Source organism: Squalius cephalus (assembly GCF_949319135.1).
Source record: "Squalius cephalus genome assembly, chromosome: 17".
Lineage (NCBI taxonomy): Eukaryota > Metazoa > Chordata > Actinopteri > Cypriniformes > Leuciscidae > Squalius > Squalius cephalus.
The window spans coordinates 12,889,032-12,910,893 of NC_137138.1; the positions used below are offsets into that span (position 1 = coordinate 12,889,032).

At 36.7% G+C, this 21,862-nt stretch overlaps 1 protein-coding gene across 1 annotated transcript in view; it reads right to left on the reverse strand.

Annotated features, from left to right (window-relative positions):
- Positions 1-3,390: 3,390 nt before the first annotated feature.
- LOC307144648 (uncharacterized protein) overlaps positions 3,391-21,862 on the reverse strand; it is a 38,275-nt gene continuing 19,803 nt past the window's right edge. The window contains exons 2-3 of the mRNA XM_079847193.1: positions 5,147-5,408; positions 3,391-3,728 (exon numbers count right to left, since the gene is read on the reverse strand). Of these exons, the coding sequence (XP_079703319.1) occupies positions 3,639-3,728; positions 5,147-5,408 (352 nt within the window). The 3' untranslated portion in view covers positions 3,391-3,638. The remainder of the gene's footprint in view (positions 3,729-5,146; positions 5,409-21,862) is intronic.

The following is a 21,862-nucleotide window of genomic DNA, read 5'->3' on the forward strand; positions in this document are numbered from 1 at the left end:
AAATGTGTGCAGACAAAACTGAGAAAGATCAGGGGGCCTTGTTAAATCCCATTTCTCGCCCCCCTCCCATTTTGTTATTTTTCCCGGGAAACTCCCGAAATTTGAATGGCCCAAACCTCGTTATATGAATAATCACATTAATATTATTTAGTATCACATACATTTTAGTATAACATTAATATCACATTAATTAGTCCAGTTGCCAGATCCTGAATGAAACGCATCCTACTCACACAATCGACACATCATACAAATTTCAACCCATCTGTGACCTCAACCTGGCAACCAACCCAGTTGCGCTGTTGATATCTGCGCAGGTAATAGCTAGACGCAGGAAGTTGAATCAAGCAACACTAGTAGAAATAGGAGGAGAAGATTCAGGTGGTGCTCCAGCAAAAAATAATAATAATAATATATATATATATAAATATATATATATATTAACAATAGCTGGACAGAAGATTTTAATTTCATATCTCGAAGCCATATCGACAGTGCCCACAACTTTTGCAAAGTGTGTCGCACTGATTTTAATATCGGACACGGTGGGGAAAATGACGTTACTCAGCACATTAAATCACAACAATAATGTGACTTATTCATGTTTCTTTTTAGTTTTATTAATAATTAAGTATTATGTATTTATTTATATGTAGGCTATTTAGCCTGCCTCTGCCACCTATAGCAGAGCCATCACCCCGCCATCAAATAATCTGCAATTGCAGGGAGACAAAATACACATTTTACTGATTTATTTTTTAGAAAGTTTTCATAATCCACAAAACTTTTTATGTCAAAACATAAAAAATAAAAATTCTAATGAAATGACCCCAAGTTTTGGTCTTTAGTACTCGTACCCCTTGTAATCCTTAGTCCAACTGCCCATTTTATTCAAGCTGTACTATCTGATTAACTTTGCAGATCGTAATTTAATCGAGTATGACTAGAACTACATTGCCAGATGGCCACATAGCCAAAGCTATAATGTTATTCTGAGAAGCCTGTCTAATCCAAACTTTTCACTACACAGCCTGTAAGCGGGGTGGGGAAAAAAAAATCTGCCTACGTTTACATACATCAAAATAGTAACGTAACTTTAATTGGGAATCAGATCACATGCAAAGTTAGGCAAACACGTTTTCCTTTGAGTGCTTTCTGTATATCGATTCAAAGCTGCCGAATTCAGGTTAAATCCCTCCAGCTTTGACTAAAAGCACAGTAATGAAGCCTGGCAGCCAGATGGGAAAAAGCAGGGAGAAAATGATTGCTGCAGAAAACGTGGCCGCTTCAATGTCTTTTTCTCACTCACTGTGAATACGGCGGTAGATAAAGCTCTGCTGAATAATCCCTCAGAATTGAGCGCTATTAAAACTCTTTGTGAGAAGACGAGACCAAACTTTTTTATTCGAGTGCTGAGGTTCAGGTACAGCACATACTTGCAAAGGCCCTGAGCTGACCTGAGTTCCTTTCTTTCTGTTTCTCTCTTTGTCTCCCCATCTCATTTAGATTTTCCTTCTCTTCCTCGAAATTTGCATCTTCTGTAACACCTAAACACAGCGATGAGGATTCACACTATAAATTTAGGAATTTGTCGCTCACCTTTCCCTGATGAAATTCTATTGCACCTCTCCTCACACTGAGGTTACTGCACACAGCTTGTTTTATTACCACTTTTAGATAACTTTCTGTTACTTAAACTGCTGCGACTGTATCAGACTAGTGTATTATTCTGTTTTGATTCCAGTTGCCTCCAGAAGTATTTGGTCACATAATGTTAAAATGTAATACAATATATTAAAATAGAATATCAAACAAATGCAAAAAAAAATCTTATAATCATTCTTATAATCTTATTAAATTACTTTTAATCAAATGGTTTTGCAGCTGATTAAACATCGCATCACAACATATTAACAATGAACGTGTTCCACTAATCACAATGAGAAATTGTCCAAAGAGGCTGTGACTGAATTCTGTCTAATAATTTATATCTAATTTATAATTTAATACTTCATTTTGGGAAAATGTTGCTTTTAGAAAGTGTGTTTGTGCTCACTTTCAAACACTATTTGGTTTGATATATGGTAATATCCATAAAAAAGGCCATCTTAACCAGCTGGACCAGCTTTTGGCTCTACTCTTTTTAATTACAGTAAAACAAAAACAGGTTTCTGAATTAGTCTTTCCTAAGCAGTAGAAGATAGCTTTTCTATTAAATACATAAAGTGATTTAGGTTCATGTAACCTAATGAACCCTGTATTTCAAGGAAGGCCTGACCCAAAGGAACTGAGTTTATGTCCAAATAATTAACCTGTAATAGTTGTACAGGAATATGAAATATGGTGAGTCAAAGACAGTCTTTATCCTTTTAATTAGTCTCGTTTATCAGAGGCGAACGTCAGAGCTTCATTTCTGCTCTAGCTCACGTTCCCTTGCCACCTATGAGGAAAGAATTAACTGCTTGTACATCAAAGCCACTTTTGGCATTCACTGTCATATTGCATTTAACAGAACGGAGAGGGGAATGTGACATTTACTGCCTCCCCTTTGCAGAGTAGAGCGATTGTGCTGAATAGATTTATGTCTGAAACGCCAGCGGTATCCATGAGGAGAAAAGTGCAATTTCACAACGCCATTCACTTTCAAATAACCTCCATTCACACTTTCCCCTTCATCAGAAAGGCTGATAGAAGGGACCGGAAACACTCTTCAACGTCACCCCCATCTCTAATTATATCAGACCAGTGAATTTTCCTTTATACCACCGACACAATGCCCTCACACTCCAGTGGCGAGTCATGGATGCTGGCGCTTATGATCATGCGAGAAAGACAAAGAAACTGCCATTTATTAATTCTTTTGAATAGTGGTTTTTTTATACTTAATTCAATTTTTTGTAGGTGGCGACAAGTGACTGTCTTTACAAGCAAGTCATTTGAATCATTAACTAAAAATATTAACTAAAATCATTAACTAAAAATATTGATTAATTCAGGATCTAAATTAACTAAGGGTGCCTTCACACTTGGCTCGTTTGCTGCGGTCCGAGTCCGAGCGTGATTGTTCCCGGCGCCCCCCGCAGTGTTGGTTATCTTTACACAGTAATTGAACAGAACTGAATCAACATTGAACTGACCACAGCTGAACAATGACACTATTTTCTTTTTAGAGCTGCTTTACAGAAGATTTGAGCTCTGTTTGCATCGTGTCATTATTTTCCGATGGATGGATGGATGGATGGATGGATGGATGGATGGATGGATGGATGGATGGATGGATGGATGGATGGATGGATGGATGGATGGATGGATGGATGAACCCCACTATTAAAGTACTCGTTAAAGAAGGGGGTAAGCAACATAAATGCGTTTATAACAGTTTTAACTGTTTATTCTTGGACCTACACGACTCACGTATCAGCAGGCAACAGATAATGTTAACAGAATAAACAAACATAGAACAACGAAACAAGCACCAATGAAACACAGCTTATCAGCAGCTGGTTGAAACATCATGACGCGCACAGGGCTCTCTCGACACTCCACTCAAGCCCTTCTCCTTCAGTGCACGCCAAGCTCTTGACAGAGCTGAAACAGTGATCGAAACGATCACGCCGCTAGAAACAAATCGTAGTAGGTCAACTTCCGCACCCTTCTCTCCCCACTCTCTCATTATATATCCAGCCCAGAACATCACTGAACAGGCTGCAGGTGTGCAGGGGCGGAACCTAGTCCGAAAAAGAGAAAGAGAACCAGATCAACCAGAGAAATACAAGCACACACAAATAAACATAAGGCTCAGGCCGTGATGGATGGACGGACGGACGGACGGACGGACGGACGGGGGACGTTTATTTGTTCAGGATCAATGTGTCTCTAGACTTTGTTTGGAGCTATTTTCATTGGCAAAGTAAATACATAGCAATATGGTTACTTTATTTTAAGGTGTCATTGTTACAGTGTAATTATATATTTAAGTACTGAGTAATATTAAGCAACTACATGCACTTACTATAGGGTTAGGGTAGGATTTGGATTTGGTTGAGGGTTAGTTGCATGTAATTATGCATAATTTACTGTTATTACTATGGTAAGTACATGTAACATAATATGTTACATGTACTTACCATAGTAATAACAGTAAATTATTGGGTAACACTTTATTTTACAGTGTCCTTGTTACATATTATGTAACAAGGACACTGTAAAATGTAACAAGGACACTGTAAAATAAAGTGTTACCCAATTTATCTTTAAAATGTAAGTTATTTATGATTTACTGCATTCAAAATTTTACACTCAAATAATGCTTTTGTCAGTGTTTTTGCCCTTCTGTTTTTATTGAAGAAGATTAAGAGGAGTGGCAAACATATTTAGCTGTGTTGTTTATTCGGCTGCTGACACACAGCAACACACATGGTTTCATTTGTTATCTTTGCTAGGAAAAGTCCCTTGGGATTTTAGGAGCATAGGGTGTCTCTGTCACTGCCATCCCGGTCCTTCTCATGTCTTCACTCATCTTTCTATCTGTCTCTCTCTCCAAACTGATAACAATCCTCTCAATCATGTCTGTCTTTCCCTGTTGCTCTCCTTCTTTATGTTGTCCTCTGATTGCACTGCCTTCAACTCTGAATGTAATTCTACAGTTAAGATTCCCGACTGTTTACCGTGACATTGTCAAGTACTGTTAGGAAATCCTTTCCTCCATTTATCCACTTCAAAAAAAAAAAAAGATTTTGCCTTATTTTATATTTTTTAAGAATAACTATTATTATTATTATTATTATTATTATTATTACGAAGTTTGCCGATGGAAATAAATAAATGAAATAAACTAATTAATTAATTAATAAGTAAATAGTTCAAAAACACTTTTTTCTGCAACAAAACACCACTTTGTGGAGGAGAGTTAAAATGTTATTCTGTATCTATTAATAATACATGCAATCCTTTATTAATAATAAAAATATATATTATTCAACTTTTACAATGGGGTCAAATGAATAAGTAAACAAACAAAAAATTAAATTAAATGTATAAATAACTCATCTTGTATTTTTAGATCTTTTTTCCTCCCTTGAAGTGTGTTTATCTCAATAGCCACACAAACTGGGGTAGGGAGGTGTTGTAAAAACTTATTATTCACCTGTCTCCTGACCCGTTTGCTCGTATAACTGTGTATTGGGCAACCCTGCTGTCCTGAGTGTGCATGTGTGTATTCTGCCAGGCCAGGACCGAAAATTACTGGGCACCCTGCAGAGCGGAGCGGTCCTTCCAAGGCCACGGCGGTCCTGGTGAGGTTACCACTGCCCGCTTCATCACTGTCATCCCGCCTCTGGGGTGGAAAGGATACACTGCCCCAGCACACAAAACGGACCACTGGAGAGTGACCGTGATGAAAAAGGATACTGGAACACGCAGCCAATGATAAGGACTAAGATTAGAGAATGATCTGACTTTTTTTAGGGACTGATGAGGATAGCATATAGAAAAACCAGGAACAAGCAAAGTCTCTTTACTCTTTTATAAATACAAAATATGTTGTGTCTCATACAATTGTCACCTACAAAGGTAGAATTATGACCACGTTGATGCTAAAGGACATCTTAATAAAAACATATTTACTTCTTTACAACCTTCTTAGAAAATTAAGCCATACACATCTTATATTGGTGCCTAAAGCAAGTATACATTTTATTTTTATATTTTTCACAAAAATGCAAAAGATTTGTTCAAGTATCTAACCCAACAGCAAAGATAATAGTGATCTTGCCAAGCAAAATGTTACCAAAAAAAAAAAAAAATTATCATCACGTTGCTATAGGCCTGTGCAAAGATTGGGCACATGGTGGAAAAAAAAATAACCCTTTGCTCTAGCAGAGCAAAAATAGCATAAAATAATAATGTTCTTGATAACAAGGGTGGCTTCTGAGTGCATAGTCTAGTATGCAGAAAGTCCATTACATGTAATGTGGCATGGCATGAAGAGGCTGTTCTCTTGACTTTTAGCACATTTGTGTAACATTTCATAGTCTGCATACAACTTACACCCAACAAAGGGTTTCAGTGGGGCTACAGTGTCACACACCATCACACTTTTCACTAGTAGAACATTCACCTCAAGCAAAACAGAGAATTTTAAGGCAAATGTTTCATTTAAAGTCAGATGTGTGATGTTCCAACTTGATATAATTAACTTCCAAGAATAAAAGCATTCCATCACCTGATGACATTAAATTCAATTAAATGAAAACTAAAATTAAAGTGTTATCTTTTGTTCAACTGTCAAACAGAATCTCCTAACGATGGAATTGCAGATGATAAAAATGCTATGTAATGCTGGCAATTGTTTTGCAGGTGCAAAATTATCATAAGAAGTACAATTTGCAGTGTATAGAAACTAATTTATGCATTTCATTTGGAAAGGTAAAGATTTTATCAGTAACAGTGTATTTTTCTCTGGGTCATAAACAGTATTATTTTGGTATTATTTATACACTACTGTAATATTTAATAATAATTTTAATTACCTTTTCTATATCCAGTTTTCATTTTAGTTTAATTTTTAGTAATTTTGTCATGTGCTTTTGTCATTTTTATTGATATTGTTGAGACACTGTGTATATATATACACTATGCACTATATATATATATATATATATATATATATATATATATATATATATATATATACAGTATATATATATATATTTGATTTAGATATTTAAATTAAAATATATATATTTCAGCTTTATTTCAATTAACGATTGATACTGATACTGCTCATACACCCTTCATATCTCCGCAATTCAACAAAATTGTTATGAATTACCACACAAATTTCAAAGTCCTTCCATATCCAACTTCTATTCCACTTTTCCCAAAAAGGAATTTGGAAATTCCAAGCTGGAGTTAAATGGAATACAACAGAAGTTATTATTTGTAAACACACCAGTTTACAACATGCCATAGTGAATTTTAGCAAGCGAATAGGGGTTAAGTAGTTCACACTGTCCCAACAAACTCCAACAATCAGATTATTAAACTGTTAGAATGTATTAGTGCATGGTGAACTATGCTCTATATTAAAGAGATACTTTATTTCAAAGACATTATTTTCCTGGGTTTACGATCAAAGGAAACGCAAGAATGACTCTGGAGTCACGGCGTGCCAAAACACAGTTGAGATGTTGGCGCGCACCTCTTCTGTAGCCCAATTAAATTGTGATGATGTAGCTAGCAGACAGGGTTTAAGCCTGACATGAAGTGTTCATGTAGACTGATTGTGTCTGCAACAGATTGACTATGGGCTTCACTGCAGAGGTGATTAAGATAGAGGAGAGAGATTTATGGCCTGCTGCTCCTAAGAGAAGGTAATTGAAATCATTCCCATCGCCAGAGCTCTCTTCTCTCCTTCTCCCCAGGTCAATGCCGACTAAAGAGTCGTCAGCTCTAGTGCTGTTTACCACATCGAGATCTGCTTCACCTTGCTTTCACATTGCCGCCCCGTGTGCTTGCGTGTGCACATAAGCTCTTTATTTCTAAGGGCGATAGAGGCTGTTATCACTATCAACCGCTCCTGTAATTAAGACATTAGATTTTTCAGCACTACTCAGCGCATTACCGGGGAAGAAAACAGGCGCTCGTGAGACGAAGAAGAAGAGGAGCGCCTGATGGTTTATCTCAAGGGTTAATTAAAAATGGACAGAATCTTTCATTTTCGTCTTCTCTGTATCTCGGACGGCTGGCGACCCTGCGGCTCCCCAGATTTTGCTGACTTTCTGAGCTTCAACGTCGCGCAAATAACTTCTCCAGGCTGACCTAGAAGGGCTGAGAAGGCGAAAAACAGCCTATTTAAACTCTTGGCAGAACTTCAAACGATCGCAAAGAATTTTGAAGAGAACCACTATGGGTGACTTCCTCGTCAAAATGGTTTCTTTTTTTCGCCCCTCTCATATCAAGACCGTCGTTTCACAATGTCTGTCTCGTGTGTAATCGAGCTGAGGAACTATATAATGGCGTATTTGCATTACAAAGCACGCTGCTAGCATTAGTGCAGAAACGGAGAGGAGTGTGTCATGTGGGGCTTCGAAACAGTCCAGCAGTGCATTAGCTATCAAAGATCTCTCTGATCACTGCCCTACTCTGAAGCAATCCCCCTGTTGTTCAAGTGTAGACAGAAAAGAGAGTCAGAGATAAACAAGAAATACATGATGCAATTTCAGCCATCTGGACACCCGCACTCACAACCCTAGATTAATAGAAGACTTAGCTCAGTTCTGGCTTTGAGCTGAAAGAGGCGTTAAACTGGCTCGTTTTGTGCTGAAAATGAACACCACTTCAAGGAAACTTTTCTTTTTGGTATGTTATTTATGTGTTTGTCTCCTATTAAGGGGATTGGGACCATTCAAAGTGACCATTTAAAGAATTAAAAGTGGCCATACATTGGTTGAAGATGAAAGGATTTCCGTCTTTTTTTTTTTTTTTGTTCTTTATAGAGGTCTTTACGGGTCCACTTCAATCTGAAGAACCCGAGGTCTGACCAGAGACCTGAGCGGGTTCGGATCCAAAACTGGACACGAGTAGACCGGAATTCATTTTAAATATGCCAACTTTCCATTATTTGTTTTGTGCATTTAAAACAAATGCATATTAAATAATTATATGACAATGCTATTATCCCCCTTCTTTGTTCTCTGTCAGTCCGCGCTTCTGTGTAAATGACCAAACTCTCCTGGATACTGGTGCGTGCAGCAGTGGCGTACGATCCATATAAATGCACTCTGCAAAACCCAAAGCATTCAAGAGGATGAGTGCTGGGATTTGCTTAATATTAACATTAATACAAATTTTCTTGTTGTCATTTGAGGTGCAACATAAAGCTTGTGAGTGGTTTAACTACTTGAAATTGCTCATCCCAGCAGAAAACTTATGTACTGTTGCCAGATATCGATTACAGAAAACATCTAAATACAGTAATCAACTAAATTAAATTAACAAACAACTGTATGTTTGCATGTTTTTCTTCAAACAAAACAATTTGGGAAAATCCATGGAAGACATATTCTCCCACATTTTTGACATGTACAAAGTATCTGGCAACATGGCTTATCAACATATCTAACTGAAAACATTAGGTAAAAGGATCAGATGATTCTTCTCGTCTACAAATAAGGTAGGTTGTGTTGCTTATTGTTGTCATACCAGGTTAAAAAGTCCTCACTCATCATGGTCTCAGGTTGGGTTTTTCTTTTTTTATGCACATCTGGTTCACAGTGATTCAGGTCAATTCGGATTGGGCACAAATTACAACCTAAGAAGTTCTCAGTTCCATTTAGGTCTGCACAATATATGAAAATAAAATGCATATTGTGATATGGCATTAGTGCAATTGTCAAATCTCGCAGGCTGTGATTTAATTAAATATATGCACTACTGGTTTCAGAATGAAGCGGTTTCTGACTGCGGGCGTGTAAATGAAGACACATTCTAAAACCAGCAGAGCATGTTTTTATTTTGAGTTGTTTTTTGGAAAAAGCAAACCCAAGTATGAACACTCAAAAATGTCCCAAATTGTCCAGTCCCATAAGGATTTTGAGTTCAGAGTTAAAGTAATATTTCTGCTTTTTTTAAAGCTTTTATTTGTTTATGCAGATGCACCAAAAAAAATCACCCCACTCATTCTAGAATGATTCTATAGCTATTCAACTCAAATACAAAATGCCGCCATTTCAGTTTTTTCCAATATAATGCAGCCCTAGTTCCACTTTACTGCCATGACATTATGCTAGGCCAATTCTTAAAATGGCTGACACAGTTTTAAAATAAATGAAAACACTCAGCTTGATTCAAAATAGCTGCCTGCAACTTTACAGCTATATAGTATGTGATGCTCAGGACATCTTATTCAATCAACACACAAAACCACAGCTGTGTTGTTCTGGCTCATGGCCCAGACTGGAAAACAACAGTTTTTACACCAAACTGTGACAATTTGACTGTATTTGCAGCTGTAGTCATTAATCAGTTACAGCTTCTGTTGGTTTTATTGGAGTGGAGGCATAATTTGTATGCAAATGGAAACTTTATGATCAATCAAAAGATGAATTAGGTATTTGGTAATCAATCAGTCAATTAGACAAGGAGACTGAATATATTCATACTGCTTGCTTACAGTGCTGTGCATAAAGACTTCATAATTCAACTTCAACAAGTGGGCCAAATGGAAAAAGTCTTGGGGCGTGGGGACCGAGACAGAATATTTTGTCAACGAAAAGCCGCAATCTGCAGATAACGGTTCGGCAATATGTTTGTTTACTACATAAATTAAATGAATAGCTTCCATTGTCACCTAGCAGGGAATTCAGAAAAACACATTTACAAAATCAGCCAAAAAGTGCTTTTAAAATTGCTCCATAACATAGCGAGTCAGATTCATGGAAAATATGCTATTAGCCATAAAAAGAAGCAAACAGGGTTATAAAGCAGAAGGACTCACAAAAGAATGCTTCAGTAGGTGTATAACTTTATAGAGGTGGACTCAGGTCATTTGGCCATTTAGTTTCTTTGCCTTGGAGAATAAGATAACGCTGTCGGCGCCTACGGGAAACATCGCATGAGTCAGTGAATACTTCAAACTGGAAGCTGAATAAATAAATAAGCCAAAGAGTGAAAAAGTGGGCAAAAAATGAGGAAATGTGAAAAACAAATAAATGGAATAGATGCCCTCTAAACTAAATGTATGATTTTCATATCCGTAATTACATCCATTTTCTGCCATTGTCATTTATGTCCCACCAGCTGCCATTACCCACTCAAAGAGTCTCTCAATGAACCTTGTTGAGGGATATCAAGGCTAACTGAATCACAATGTATCCACAAAAAAGAAAAAAGTGTGACAACTGTGCATTTAAGATGCTGCATGCGTGTAAAGAGAGAGAGAGAGAGAGAGAGAGAGAGAGAGAGAGAGAGAGAGAGAGAGAGAGAGAGAGAGAGAGAGAGAGAGAGAGAGAGAGAGAGAGAGAGAGAGAGAGAGAGAGAGAGAGAGAGAGAGAGAGAATCTTATATAAATAAATGTTAACTTATTTTTGTTAATTATTAAGTCATGAAATAAATTGAATTCACTCATATCCATGAGTTGTAAATTGAACTGAACATCTGCTTTCCACAAATATAAACAACCACTGTATATATGTCTCAACTTATTCATATTATTGAGAAACATTGCATTTAACAAGACTCCGGAGACTTTGAATTATTATTATGAATTATTCAACTGATTATTAAAGTATTATTATTTAAGTAGCACGAAAGAAGATTGCAGACATTTTGGCATTCATCACTGGCAACCTAGTTACTCTATCTAGTCTACTCTTGTTCACACACACACACACACACACACGTACATCTATCTTTGCGAGGACATTCATTAACACAATGCAAGCTCCTTACCCTAAAGTGCCTAACTCGAACCCTTAACCTAAACCAACTCTTAACCTAATTATAACCTTATGGCTAAAACCAAGTCTTGACCCTCAAAAAGGCCTTTAAAAAGGTCTCAGAGAGTGAGGACCGGCCAAAATGTCCTCACTTTACTCACTTTACCCTGCAGCTGTCTTTGTGTGGAGTTTGAGTTTTAAAACATTGGAGTGAGGACAAAGTACACACACAATCCCACAATGTAGGCAAAACCTTACCCAGACCAACACACACACAACCTTCAACCAGTTTTTCTTGCTGCCTTAGGGACTGTCAACAGGTAAGCTCTGCCCTTGGCTAATAAACCAGTTATGTCACAGCTGCTATTTTATGTGTGCATAATTACATTTAATTATGAATCCTGTGAGCTATCATTTTATTTCTGTTAATGAGCTTGATTGCATTCCCTGTGTCATATTATTGAACTGTTGACACCACCCAGACTCAGTTCCATCACCCTCAGTGTTTGCAGAACACACATAAACGCACATGGCTTAACAGTGGAATAGCGTACATGGCACAAACGTATTTGCATACTCATTACACCAAATTCAAGGAGTGGGAGGGCAAGATTAATTGTCTAAATTAAATTGCTGTAGTTGTATTGTGTGTTCCTCTCTTTTGATATTCGGTTTTGTGCTGACATGTCACCCTGTAGAGATTCTGCCAAACAGTCTACTTATTTTACACATTACATTTTAGTTATTTTACACGTGAGAACAACAAAAAATGACTAATCTATTCAGAGTTTAGAGTTTGAGGTAAAAATTAAATGTCTGCTCTCGCATGCAAGGATTCCTATTCATTTTAATCAATCAGTTTTATAATAATAAAAATAATAATAATAATGTTATTAATAAATTAGTATTATTAATTATTGTTAATAATACATTATTGTTAATAATAATAATGATACAATGTAAAAAGTGATGTTGACTCAACTTAAAAAAAGTGAGAAAACCCATTGCCTTAAAATTATTAAGTAAATAAACTTCATGCGTAATTGAAAAAATTTTAATTCCAAACTTAGTTTTTCAAATACAGATGAAGTTTATTTACTTAATAATTTTAATGCAATGGGTTTCCTCACTTCTTTTAAGTTAAGTCAACTGATCACTTGTGTATTAACTGTTGTTGTAAATAAAAAATATATCTAAATATAGCTGTCTAAATAAATATTATTAATATTAATTTGAATAATAATATAATAATAATATATATATATAAATATATAAATATAAATATATAAATATAAAAATAATTTGTTGTTGTAAATATATGAATTAATAATAATAATTATCATTATTATTATTAATTGTTGTTATATTATTACTAATATTATTTAAATAACTATTCATAATAATAATTATAATTTATTTACAACAACGACAAAAGTAATACATATTTTAATAATATATCATTCTACAAATTACATATTTACATATGTTTCTATTATAATATTTAGACAAATGCTTCTATTTATTCAGCTATGTTTAATTATATAAATTACTCTGTTTTCTAATTTTACTGCTCGTATTTAAATTGAGCTTGTAGATTGACAAATTACAGTTTCAAAGTAACACTGAACTGTTGGACATGTTCATTTTACTTTCTTGTCATTTTTGACTGTCAAAACTGATTGAAGTGTTTGTGCCTCAGTGAAACACAGATGCTAATGACAGGAAATGCTGCATGCTGAGAGCAGTGTAGCTGTAAGAAACAGCATGGAGTTTGTCTGACCTGTGATCCCTGAACAGGCAACATCGGAAAGGAGGTGAACAGCTGGGTAGCGTCACGTGAGAAAGTGAGAAATTGCTCCTCCTGTGACCCCGTGCCAGTTTATGCAAATCCGAGCGGATGGCTACCGCGCAGAGTTAATGAGAGAGAGATGGAGAGAAGGTGAGCAAATTAAAACAATCTCTTCCAGGGTTCATATACTAGCGCTATATGTTCCTGGAGCTAGCGAACAATCCACAACCATTAAAATTGCTGTGACCTATCACCGTGTCACAAACCGCCGTCGTCTCAGCCCTAGCATAACAGCCAAATGTTCGTCATTTAGAAACCGCTTCTCCACATAATTGGATACGGCACAAGGAAATGGCATGCATTTCGAAACAGAATGCTCTTCGACAGGGGCATTGTTGCTGCCATGTTCTTTATCAGCTGTCAGGTTCAAAGTAACAATAGAGCTTTAACATTACAATCTCAGTTGATGATCTCAAAGAGATAAAATACAATCATTTTCCCTCTCTAATCTACTTGAACAGACTTCCGCTGAGGTCCCGACTGTTGACAGAGGCACAAAGCTTTATGCATTTTTAAGTTTCCTCAATAGGCCTGGTGCAGATAAACAGCACTTTTAAAAGAAAAAATCATAATTGTTTATCTGCCTGATTCCTGACCCTCTCTGACAGAACGCCGCACGGCGGATTGAAAAGTCTGATTTTGTTATTGAATTGGAGATGAGGAGGATGGAAAAAACAATTTAACATCAATTTTAGGTGAATGAAAAACATGCAAATAACACGACATAATGGAAAAAGGCTGTATCGCATAGAATGAGGGTCTGATGATAGGGAATCACTCAGACAGATAATTGCATTGGCCGCTATCTTTTCCTACAGTCACGTGTCAACACACCGCCATTGAGGAGAACTGTTTAACCAGGAAAGATGCTGTTTCGCACTGTTGTTGTTCATACAGGAACATTTTTAGACTTGAAAACTAAAGTTCATCTTCTATGCTAAGAGATGCCAATTGCACTTTTTGTTTTCGCCACCATTTTGTGATGTTTGCCAAATTGTGCATGCCGCTTGAGGTTAAATAACAGAGCAAAGGATTTGTAGGAATTGTTGCTATAAGTGACAACTTTAATCAATGCCACTATACCACTAATAAGCAAGTCTTTCATTAGCCAATTAGCCAGCTTGACTATGAAGGTTCACTGAAGGTAAAACTCACTGCAAGAAAATATTTCACAGTCGTCCTTGTCGCAGCCAGTCTTGGCAATAAAAGTCTAGGTGACGTTATAACATGTCAAAATAAACACATCTGCAAAAAACAGCTAGGTTAACCAGATAAAGTTTAACGCCATCAAAAGAGCAAAGAGAAAAAGACAAATGAAAAATATATCCATTTAAACAAAGCACTTTGCAAATAATTTGGGGGGGAAAATCCGAAAATTGATGGATGTGATGGATGCGATTGGACAATTGGTTTCAATTTATTTTGATGGTCCATTTAACACATTCTGTTGATGAGTTGAATAAGTCACATTGCAACTACATGTCAACTAACTCTCATTAGATTGTTGGTAGAGTATTAGTAGATTATTAGGTTAGGGTTAGAATAAGTTGACATGTAGTTGCAAAGTTACCTGTAGTCAACAGAATGTTCGAAAGGGACCATCAAAATAAAGTGTTACCATACAATTTAATATTTTTTAATAAGAACAACATTCAGTGAGAAGACTAGGAAATGAAAATGAAGTTCTTTTAATAAATATCTCTATTAAAAAGTGCAGGTGTTCATGTTTGTCAGTCATTTTCTCTTTGTAATGCGTTTTGCCTGAGGGTAAAATCACATTGTGAAACTGATGGTTCACAGACCCTGTCTGCAACATTTCCTAGAGGACCTGTAGTGGACGGAATATGATTCAAATAGTTTAGATCTTGTAGTATGGCCTGGGAGTTGCTGTGACAGTGTGTCTACAAAGATTTACACATTGGATGGTAGGTCAGAACCTGAGAATTTTTTCAGTACTTCTCTGACAACTCTCCAAGCTGTTATATCAGACAGTGACACCGTTGATGAGTGCCCTCAAAAGGTACATGGCCAGTACATGCCTCTGAAGACCACAACAAAACAGAGATGCTTCAGGAATACAGTAAACTCATGACTAGCCCTATAGTAGTGCACTGCGTACTGGTTCAGATGGAAATTGAATAGTATAATGATTCCATGAATGAAATACTACACACATTAACGGGACAGTTCACCCAAAAATGAAAATTTTGTCATCACTTGCTCACCCTCATGTTGTTCCAAACCTGTGTGAGATTCTCTCTTCTGTTGAACACAAAAGAAGATATTTTGAAGAATGTTGGTAATAAAACAGTTGACGGCAGCCATTGTCTTCCATAGCAAGAAAAATAATAAGAGAATAAAGTCAATTGGAGTCATCAATTGTCTGGTTACCAACATTCTTTAAAATATCCTCTTTTGTGTTTAACAGAAGAAAGAAACTCATAAAGGTTTGGAACAACATGAGGGTGAGTACATTTTAAATCATTTTTGGGTGAACCATTCCTTAAGGCAGTCATTTAGGAAACTGAAATGAAAATATCCTGCTTTCACAGTCTAAGTAGTGAATGTAGAGTATTTCCTTTTTTCTAAAATGTATTATGCGTCTTCTGAATAAAAAATAGGTGCTTTGCATTTTAGACCTTTAAATTACTATTTAAAAAAAATAAATCCAGCACCAAAAACCTGGAATGTGCATCAAGGAAAAGACTGGAAGTAGACTGATTGTTACATAAAGAGGTTAACTGAAGACAATAAGTGTAACTTTTTTGTCAATAATATACTGTATATAATAATATTTTGTATTTTGAGGGGTTGTGATACATGGAATTTTTGTATTTCCAATGCATTTCCTATTTTAGTCATATTTGATATGACCAAGATCACAAGTGTGACTATTTTTTAAGACCATGTAGCATTTTTGAATGAATGTCCAGTATGTTAATGTACAGTAAGTGCCAAGTCACCAAGTAAAAATATGCATAGTTAAATTACTTTGGATGCTAAAAACGTCCTCAAAACTTTGAAGACCAGGCCGGTTCTGAGAGAGGCCCACAGATCTGCACCAGCAACGTTTTGAAGGAAAAGTGTAACACTACACATAGTAACAAAATTGTTTATAGGCTTTTTCCATCTCACTTTCTCCTCTTACTCTGAAAGAAAGGTCACCAAACAGCAATACACCAAAGCCTAAGGCGATCTTTTGTTCAATCTGTGACACACACGTCGCAGCTATACAGAATTCTTACTGAACATAATTTTAGCAATTTAGCGAGCAGTGCATGAATAGAAAAAAGACCAGTTCTGATGCCTAAATCAAATTCGCTGCTTTCTGAAAGATGCCACGATGTTCACATTCATTTTCCCTTTCTCTGTATGCTGTGGAAGAGCTTTACAGTGACAGTAGGTCAGAGTTGTGTTGAGTGCTCCGACAATAAGAGAAGTGGGTGTGCTACAAAATAATGCTTCATGTGGGTGGTGGGATGCAATTACCCAGAGAGCATCTCTCAAATAAATGTGTTTCTACCTTGATAATCATGGGCTTAGGTAAGGCTTTAGTGCATCTTAAATTGTGCTCTGTAACCTCACGGCAGCTAAATGTTTACAAGTCACAGAAACAACACCAAATGCACCTACACAGACACAAGTTTTCTTTTAGCCCATGTGCTATTAATTCATCCACACAAAACATCACCTCAAACTACTGGCTCTCTCGTGCCTGTGTTAAAATAGGTCAGAGAGTAGAGGTCACTAGTAAAATAATGCATTTTTGTCCAGAGATTAACATTTAGCCTTGACGTTTCCCAGAACTGGTGGCACTTCATACTATTTTCCCCCATTGGGCCAATCATCTGAAATCATGTCATGATTGCAGAGATAATTATTTTAATGGCCAAATGACTCAGCATGCCCACCGCAGCGAAGTACTAATGCATTTGGACACTAAAATGCAAAACGTAAAAGGAAAGAGTATGGAAAGAAAGAAGCCATGTTCTCAACACCTTACTGTTGAGAATGAAATCTAGAAACAGCCCCCGTCATCCTTCAGGGCGGAAATGATGCACTCCCTTCCCAGAAATGGCATGAATAGAGGTGAACCCTAAATCTTGCAACCAGTCTCCATTTCAGCCTACTCTTCCTGCAGTGGGCCAAGACCGTGAAGGTTAAAAGGCTCTTCGCAGAAAAAGAGAGGAGGAGAGAGCGAGGACGGGAGGGAAGGAGGCAGAGTAAATGTGAGCCACAGCAGGAGGATTTGGGGCTTTGTTGAGGCAGCCCAGGGGATGGCTGGTACCAGCTGGGTCTGACTCATCTTTACTGTGGAAAAAAAGAAGCATTCAGTTCTGTTAGGCCTGCATTCCCCTTAAATGGAGATCATGCGGGATGTAACGGGAAAGTGAGTCTATCTGAAATGAAAGTGCAGTAAACCCTCAGCTACTGCCATGAAAAAGGAAGTGACAGATCAGTGGTCATCAAACTGTGGTCCGATAAAGATTGAAAATGGTCAGTTAAAAAAAAATGTTGTTTTAAAACAATAATAAATTCATAAATATTGTTTAGTTTTAAATGTATATAAATATTAAATATATACAATTATGACAAAACACAACTTATAACAATGAATTAACTAATTGTGTTAAAGGTATATAAATAATGAATATTTAGATACTTCCATTTAATATAAATTATTATTATTATAATTATAAATTATTATTATTAAAATAAATTTATAACAATAAATGAATGCATAAATATCAAATATACATAAATGTATTATTTGACCAAATGCAGCAACAAGAACAAACTGACTAATCAATAACAATGAATTAACAGTGTTAAATAAAATTGTGTATAGGTATAGTATTGAAATATTTATTGTATATTTAATATATTATTATTATTCTCATATATATATATATATATATATATATATATATATATATATATATTACTTATTTATAATATATAATTAAATATGTATTAGTACATTTATATTACATATATACACATTTGTCTGAAATTATCCAAAATTACAGATTGGTGAAAGTGAGTCCAGGTATATAATCTAAGGATTTGTACATAATTTGTAACCAAGTAGTTGGGGTTGTTAGATGGTCTGCACAGAAGTGGGACATCACCTAGAACCACATTTCTAAATTTACGAAGTGAAAGTGACATGACGGCCAAATGGTAACCCATACCCGGAATTTGTCCTCTGCATTTAACCCATCCAAGTCAGTGCACATATATTAGTATCAGTGAGTAGTGAACACACACACAACTCCCTAACCATTAGGCCACAACTGCCCCAATGTGTGCCCTGAGAAATGAACATGAAGTAAGTGGGATGTGAACTGCTCTTGCTACTGGTGCTCCATTACTATAATGTTACTTTAATATTAAAGTGCAACTCTTTGACGCTGTGTGACTAATACCACGCTGTTAAGTCTTGGTTGGTAGCCAAGATTCAACGATTCCCTGTTAATGGCCATATTGCTGTCGTTGGGTCTTCAAACACGTTGCGTGTTAAAGATAAATACGTTAAAAGCCATGTTTAATCCTGAGCGTAAAAAGCCCCTACTGATGCTGGCATCATTTGCATCCTTCCGGCCTGACGCCCCTCCATGTGTTCATTATCAGATTGCCTGCCAGCACCGGAACACCTTAAATGATCTATGATTGCTCCTTATATGAATCACAGGAACATTTCCGAGCCGACATATATCCACAGTCACCCATCTACATTAATGTGTCTCAACCTGGAGCTGTGAAGCCACCCGGCGAGATCATTAGTGTGCCTCCAGCAGCGCTCATCAGAAGCTATCAGTAAGCCTTGTGTGAGGGAATAACACATTCATATTCAGTGTCATGGACATCCACTATCCAGGGGTGTAAGATGTACCACCTAATTAAACTCAAATTAAAGTATGAATACGAGGTCAGAATTTGACTTAATTAAAAGTCAAAACTACCTAGCCAAAAAAAAATAAAACTTTTGTAATTGCATTCAAGCATTTAAAAGTAAACTCTTTTTTAGTATTTCAAATTGACTAATGAAATCCAGACACTGCATTTTCTTACTCGCATAACCTCTGAGGTTTTAGGATACACTTGTTAAGGCAATACACTATACAGGCAAAAGTAGTTTTTTCATGCACTGGTCAATTTTGGGATTTCTCTCGGATGGTAATGGAGATGGCAATGTTAATGTATTTGGTCTTGGCAGAATAGATCTGATACGATGCTGCCGCTGCTGTTGATTATTGCTGCTGCTGCAGAGCAAGTACAGAGACTTGCTACTGCCAATACATTCACACACATGCTGCTGTGAGCATGTAAGACATGCTGTTGCTGTACATATAACATACATGAAATTACCTCCATAGCAGATCTATACAGGTGGAGCTGGGGAAGGTGGCGGGTTTCTGAAGCACACTGCAGACTGCTAACAGCAAACAATGCCAAGTATTTGAATGTTGAGCAGCGAGCTCATTTGGCTGCTGATGCCACATCGACCAATCAGCTGCGCTATGTAGCTAACGATGTGATCACTAACAAATTGAGTTAAGGATCAGAATGCGCCATCTAGAATTTCATGACAGAACTTTATATATAACCAAAATCCCCTCTCTATAAAACCTTTGATTCTAACATACTTACCAAATAACAAGAATGTTTAACCTGGCTTTAACAAGTGTTCAGTTTTTGTTCTGGAAATGTATGTATATATTATAAATCCAAGGATACAAGGTTATGACCAGGGCAATAAGTACTTTATCTTTTAAAGGTCTGTATTAAATTATATGGAGTAACATAGAATATTTTTACTCAATTGACCTTTCGCCGAGCCCCGCCCCCCTTAGTTACTGTTGCTACGTCCGACAAACAAATGGTCAAACACGACCAGCGCGACAGATTGCCATGACGGAAAGAGGTATATCCGTGCGTGTCAGTGACCATTTTTGGAGCAATACCTCCGAGATATCCTCCAGATCGAGGCAAAAGGGGTTACAGAGTGCAGTGGAGGGATATATTCAAAATATAAAAATACGCAATGAAGGAGACACGACTACTATCTACGTCTCTATCGAGGCTAATGCTTACCGGTGTTCATACACATCATTTGTGATATGACAAAGAACGAGGAATCAAGTGTTTAAAAGCATTGAAAGACACTTACTGTTGTGTTTTTGTGTGAAAGAAAAAACTCTCTGAAAATAAAAGTGCTGTCAGCAATAATTTCTTATGTGTGTTTTTTCGCATTGACTAAAATTTTAAATGCTGCAAAACACATGGGAGTTATATTCCCGATGCTGTAGTTTATTTGATCAGTCACTATATCATTAATCAAGCTTAATTTGACTTTTCAACTACAATTAGGCAGGGTGAACTGAAAGCTTTTACAATCTTTTAGCTATAACTTATATCATTGACAAAAGTATGTGGTGCATTTTCTTCCAAAAATGATTTTCTTTCTTAAATTCATGCTTCAAGTTGACAAAGCACAATAAACGAAATCACACAATAACTGTTTAACCAGACATAGCCTTAATTTGCATCTAAATAACTTTCCTTGATTGTCTTTCATAATGCACTTACCATAATATTTATTAGGGGGACAACAGATCACAAAAATCGCGGTTGAGACCATAATATTTATTAGTGGGGCAACGGATCATAAAAATCGCGGTTCAGACAATATTATGTTTTTTGAGTTACAGATAGGATAGTTTTTCAGATCACAAAAACAAAACAAAAAAAACTTTAAGTAGCCATCGATACCACAGCCAGCAGACGTATTTATGCTTTGTAATGTTCGACACATTTAACTGGGAGTGGGGCCGTCCACACTGTTTGTGTTTTCGGCTTTGGGAATGGAAAGAACACAACTCCTCCAGACAATCTCTCGGGGTATCTAGTGTCCGATTTACAAACGCCGTGGGCGCACGCTTCACCATCTTGCTAATGTTTGTCGGACCTGCTCACATAGTAACGGTTGCTATGATGTGTGATTGGACAATGGCCGTTTTGGGGGAGGGGCCGGCGAAAGGTCAATTGCATTGGAATTCTAAATGGAAAATGGTGTGAAGAGTAAGTATTTATTACCAAAAATAATACTTCAGTAATGAATTACAATTACTCAAGTACTTCATTGCCCTTCCTTGAAGAGACATTTCTGAGATTTGAAGCTCCTGTCGCACACCAGTGCAGTTTAAGATGGAAGGAGAAAAGGTGGTAGACAGATATTCCAGGACACAACTGAGGCTTGTGGGCGACTGGCAATATCTGGAGGGCAGGTAGGACAAATTACGGCAAAATCATTTCCTCAAGATGCTGGAGTCTCTTGATACACTCACAGGGGTTGTATTTGATTAAGGGAACATGATGGTAACCTACAGTGGTCTGGCTATTTGGGAATTACAGACCACAGTAAGACATAAGCCAAATGAAGTCGCTGCTGAAAAAAAAACAGTACATTTTGCCAGCAGAAGGTCAAGTTTGTTGTTACAGATTTGATTTTCTCTGTGCGATACCTGTGAAAGACCCATGACCTATTACGGGACACAGCACTAGGTTGACA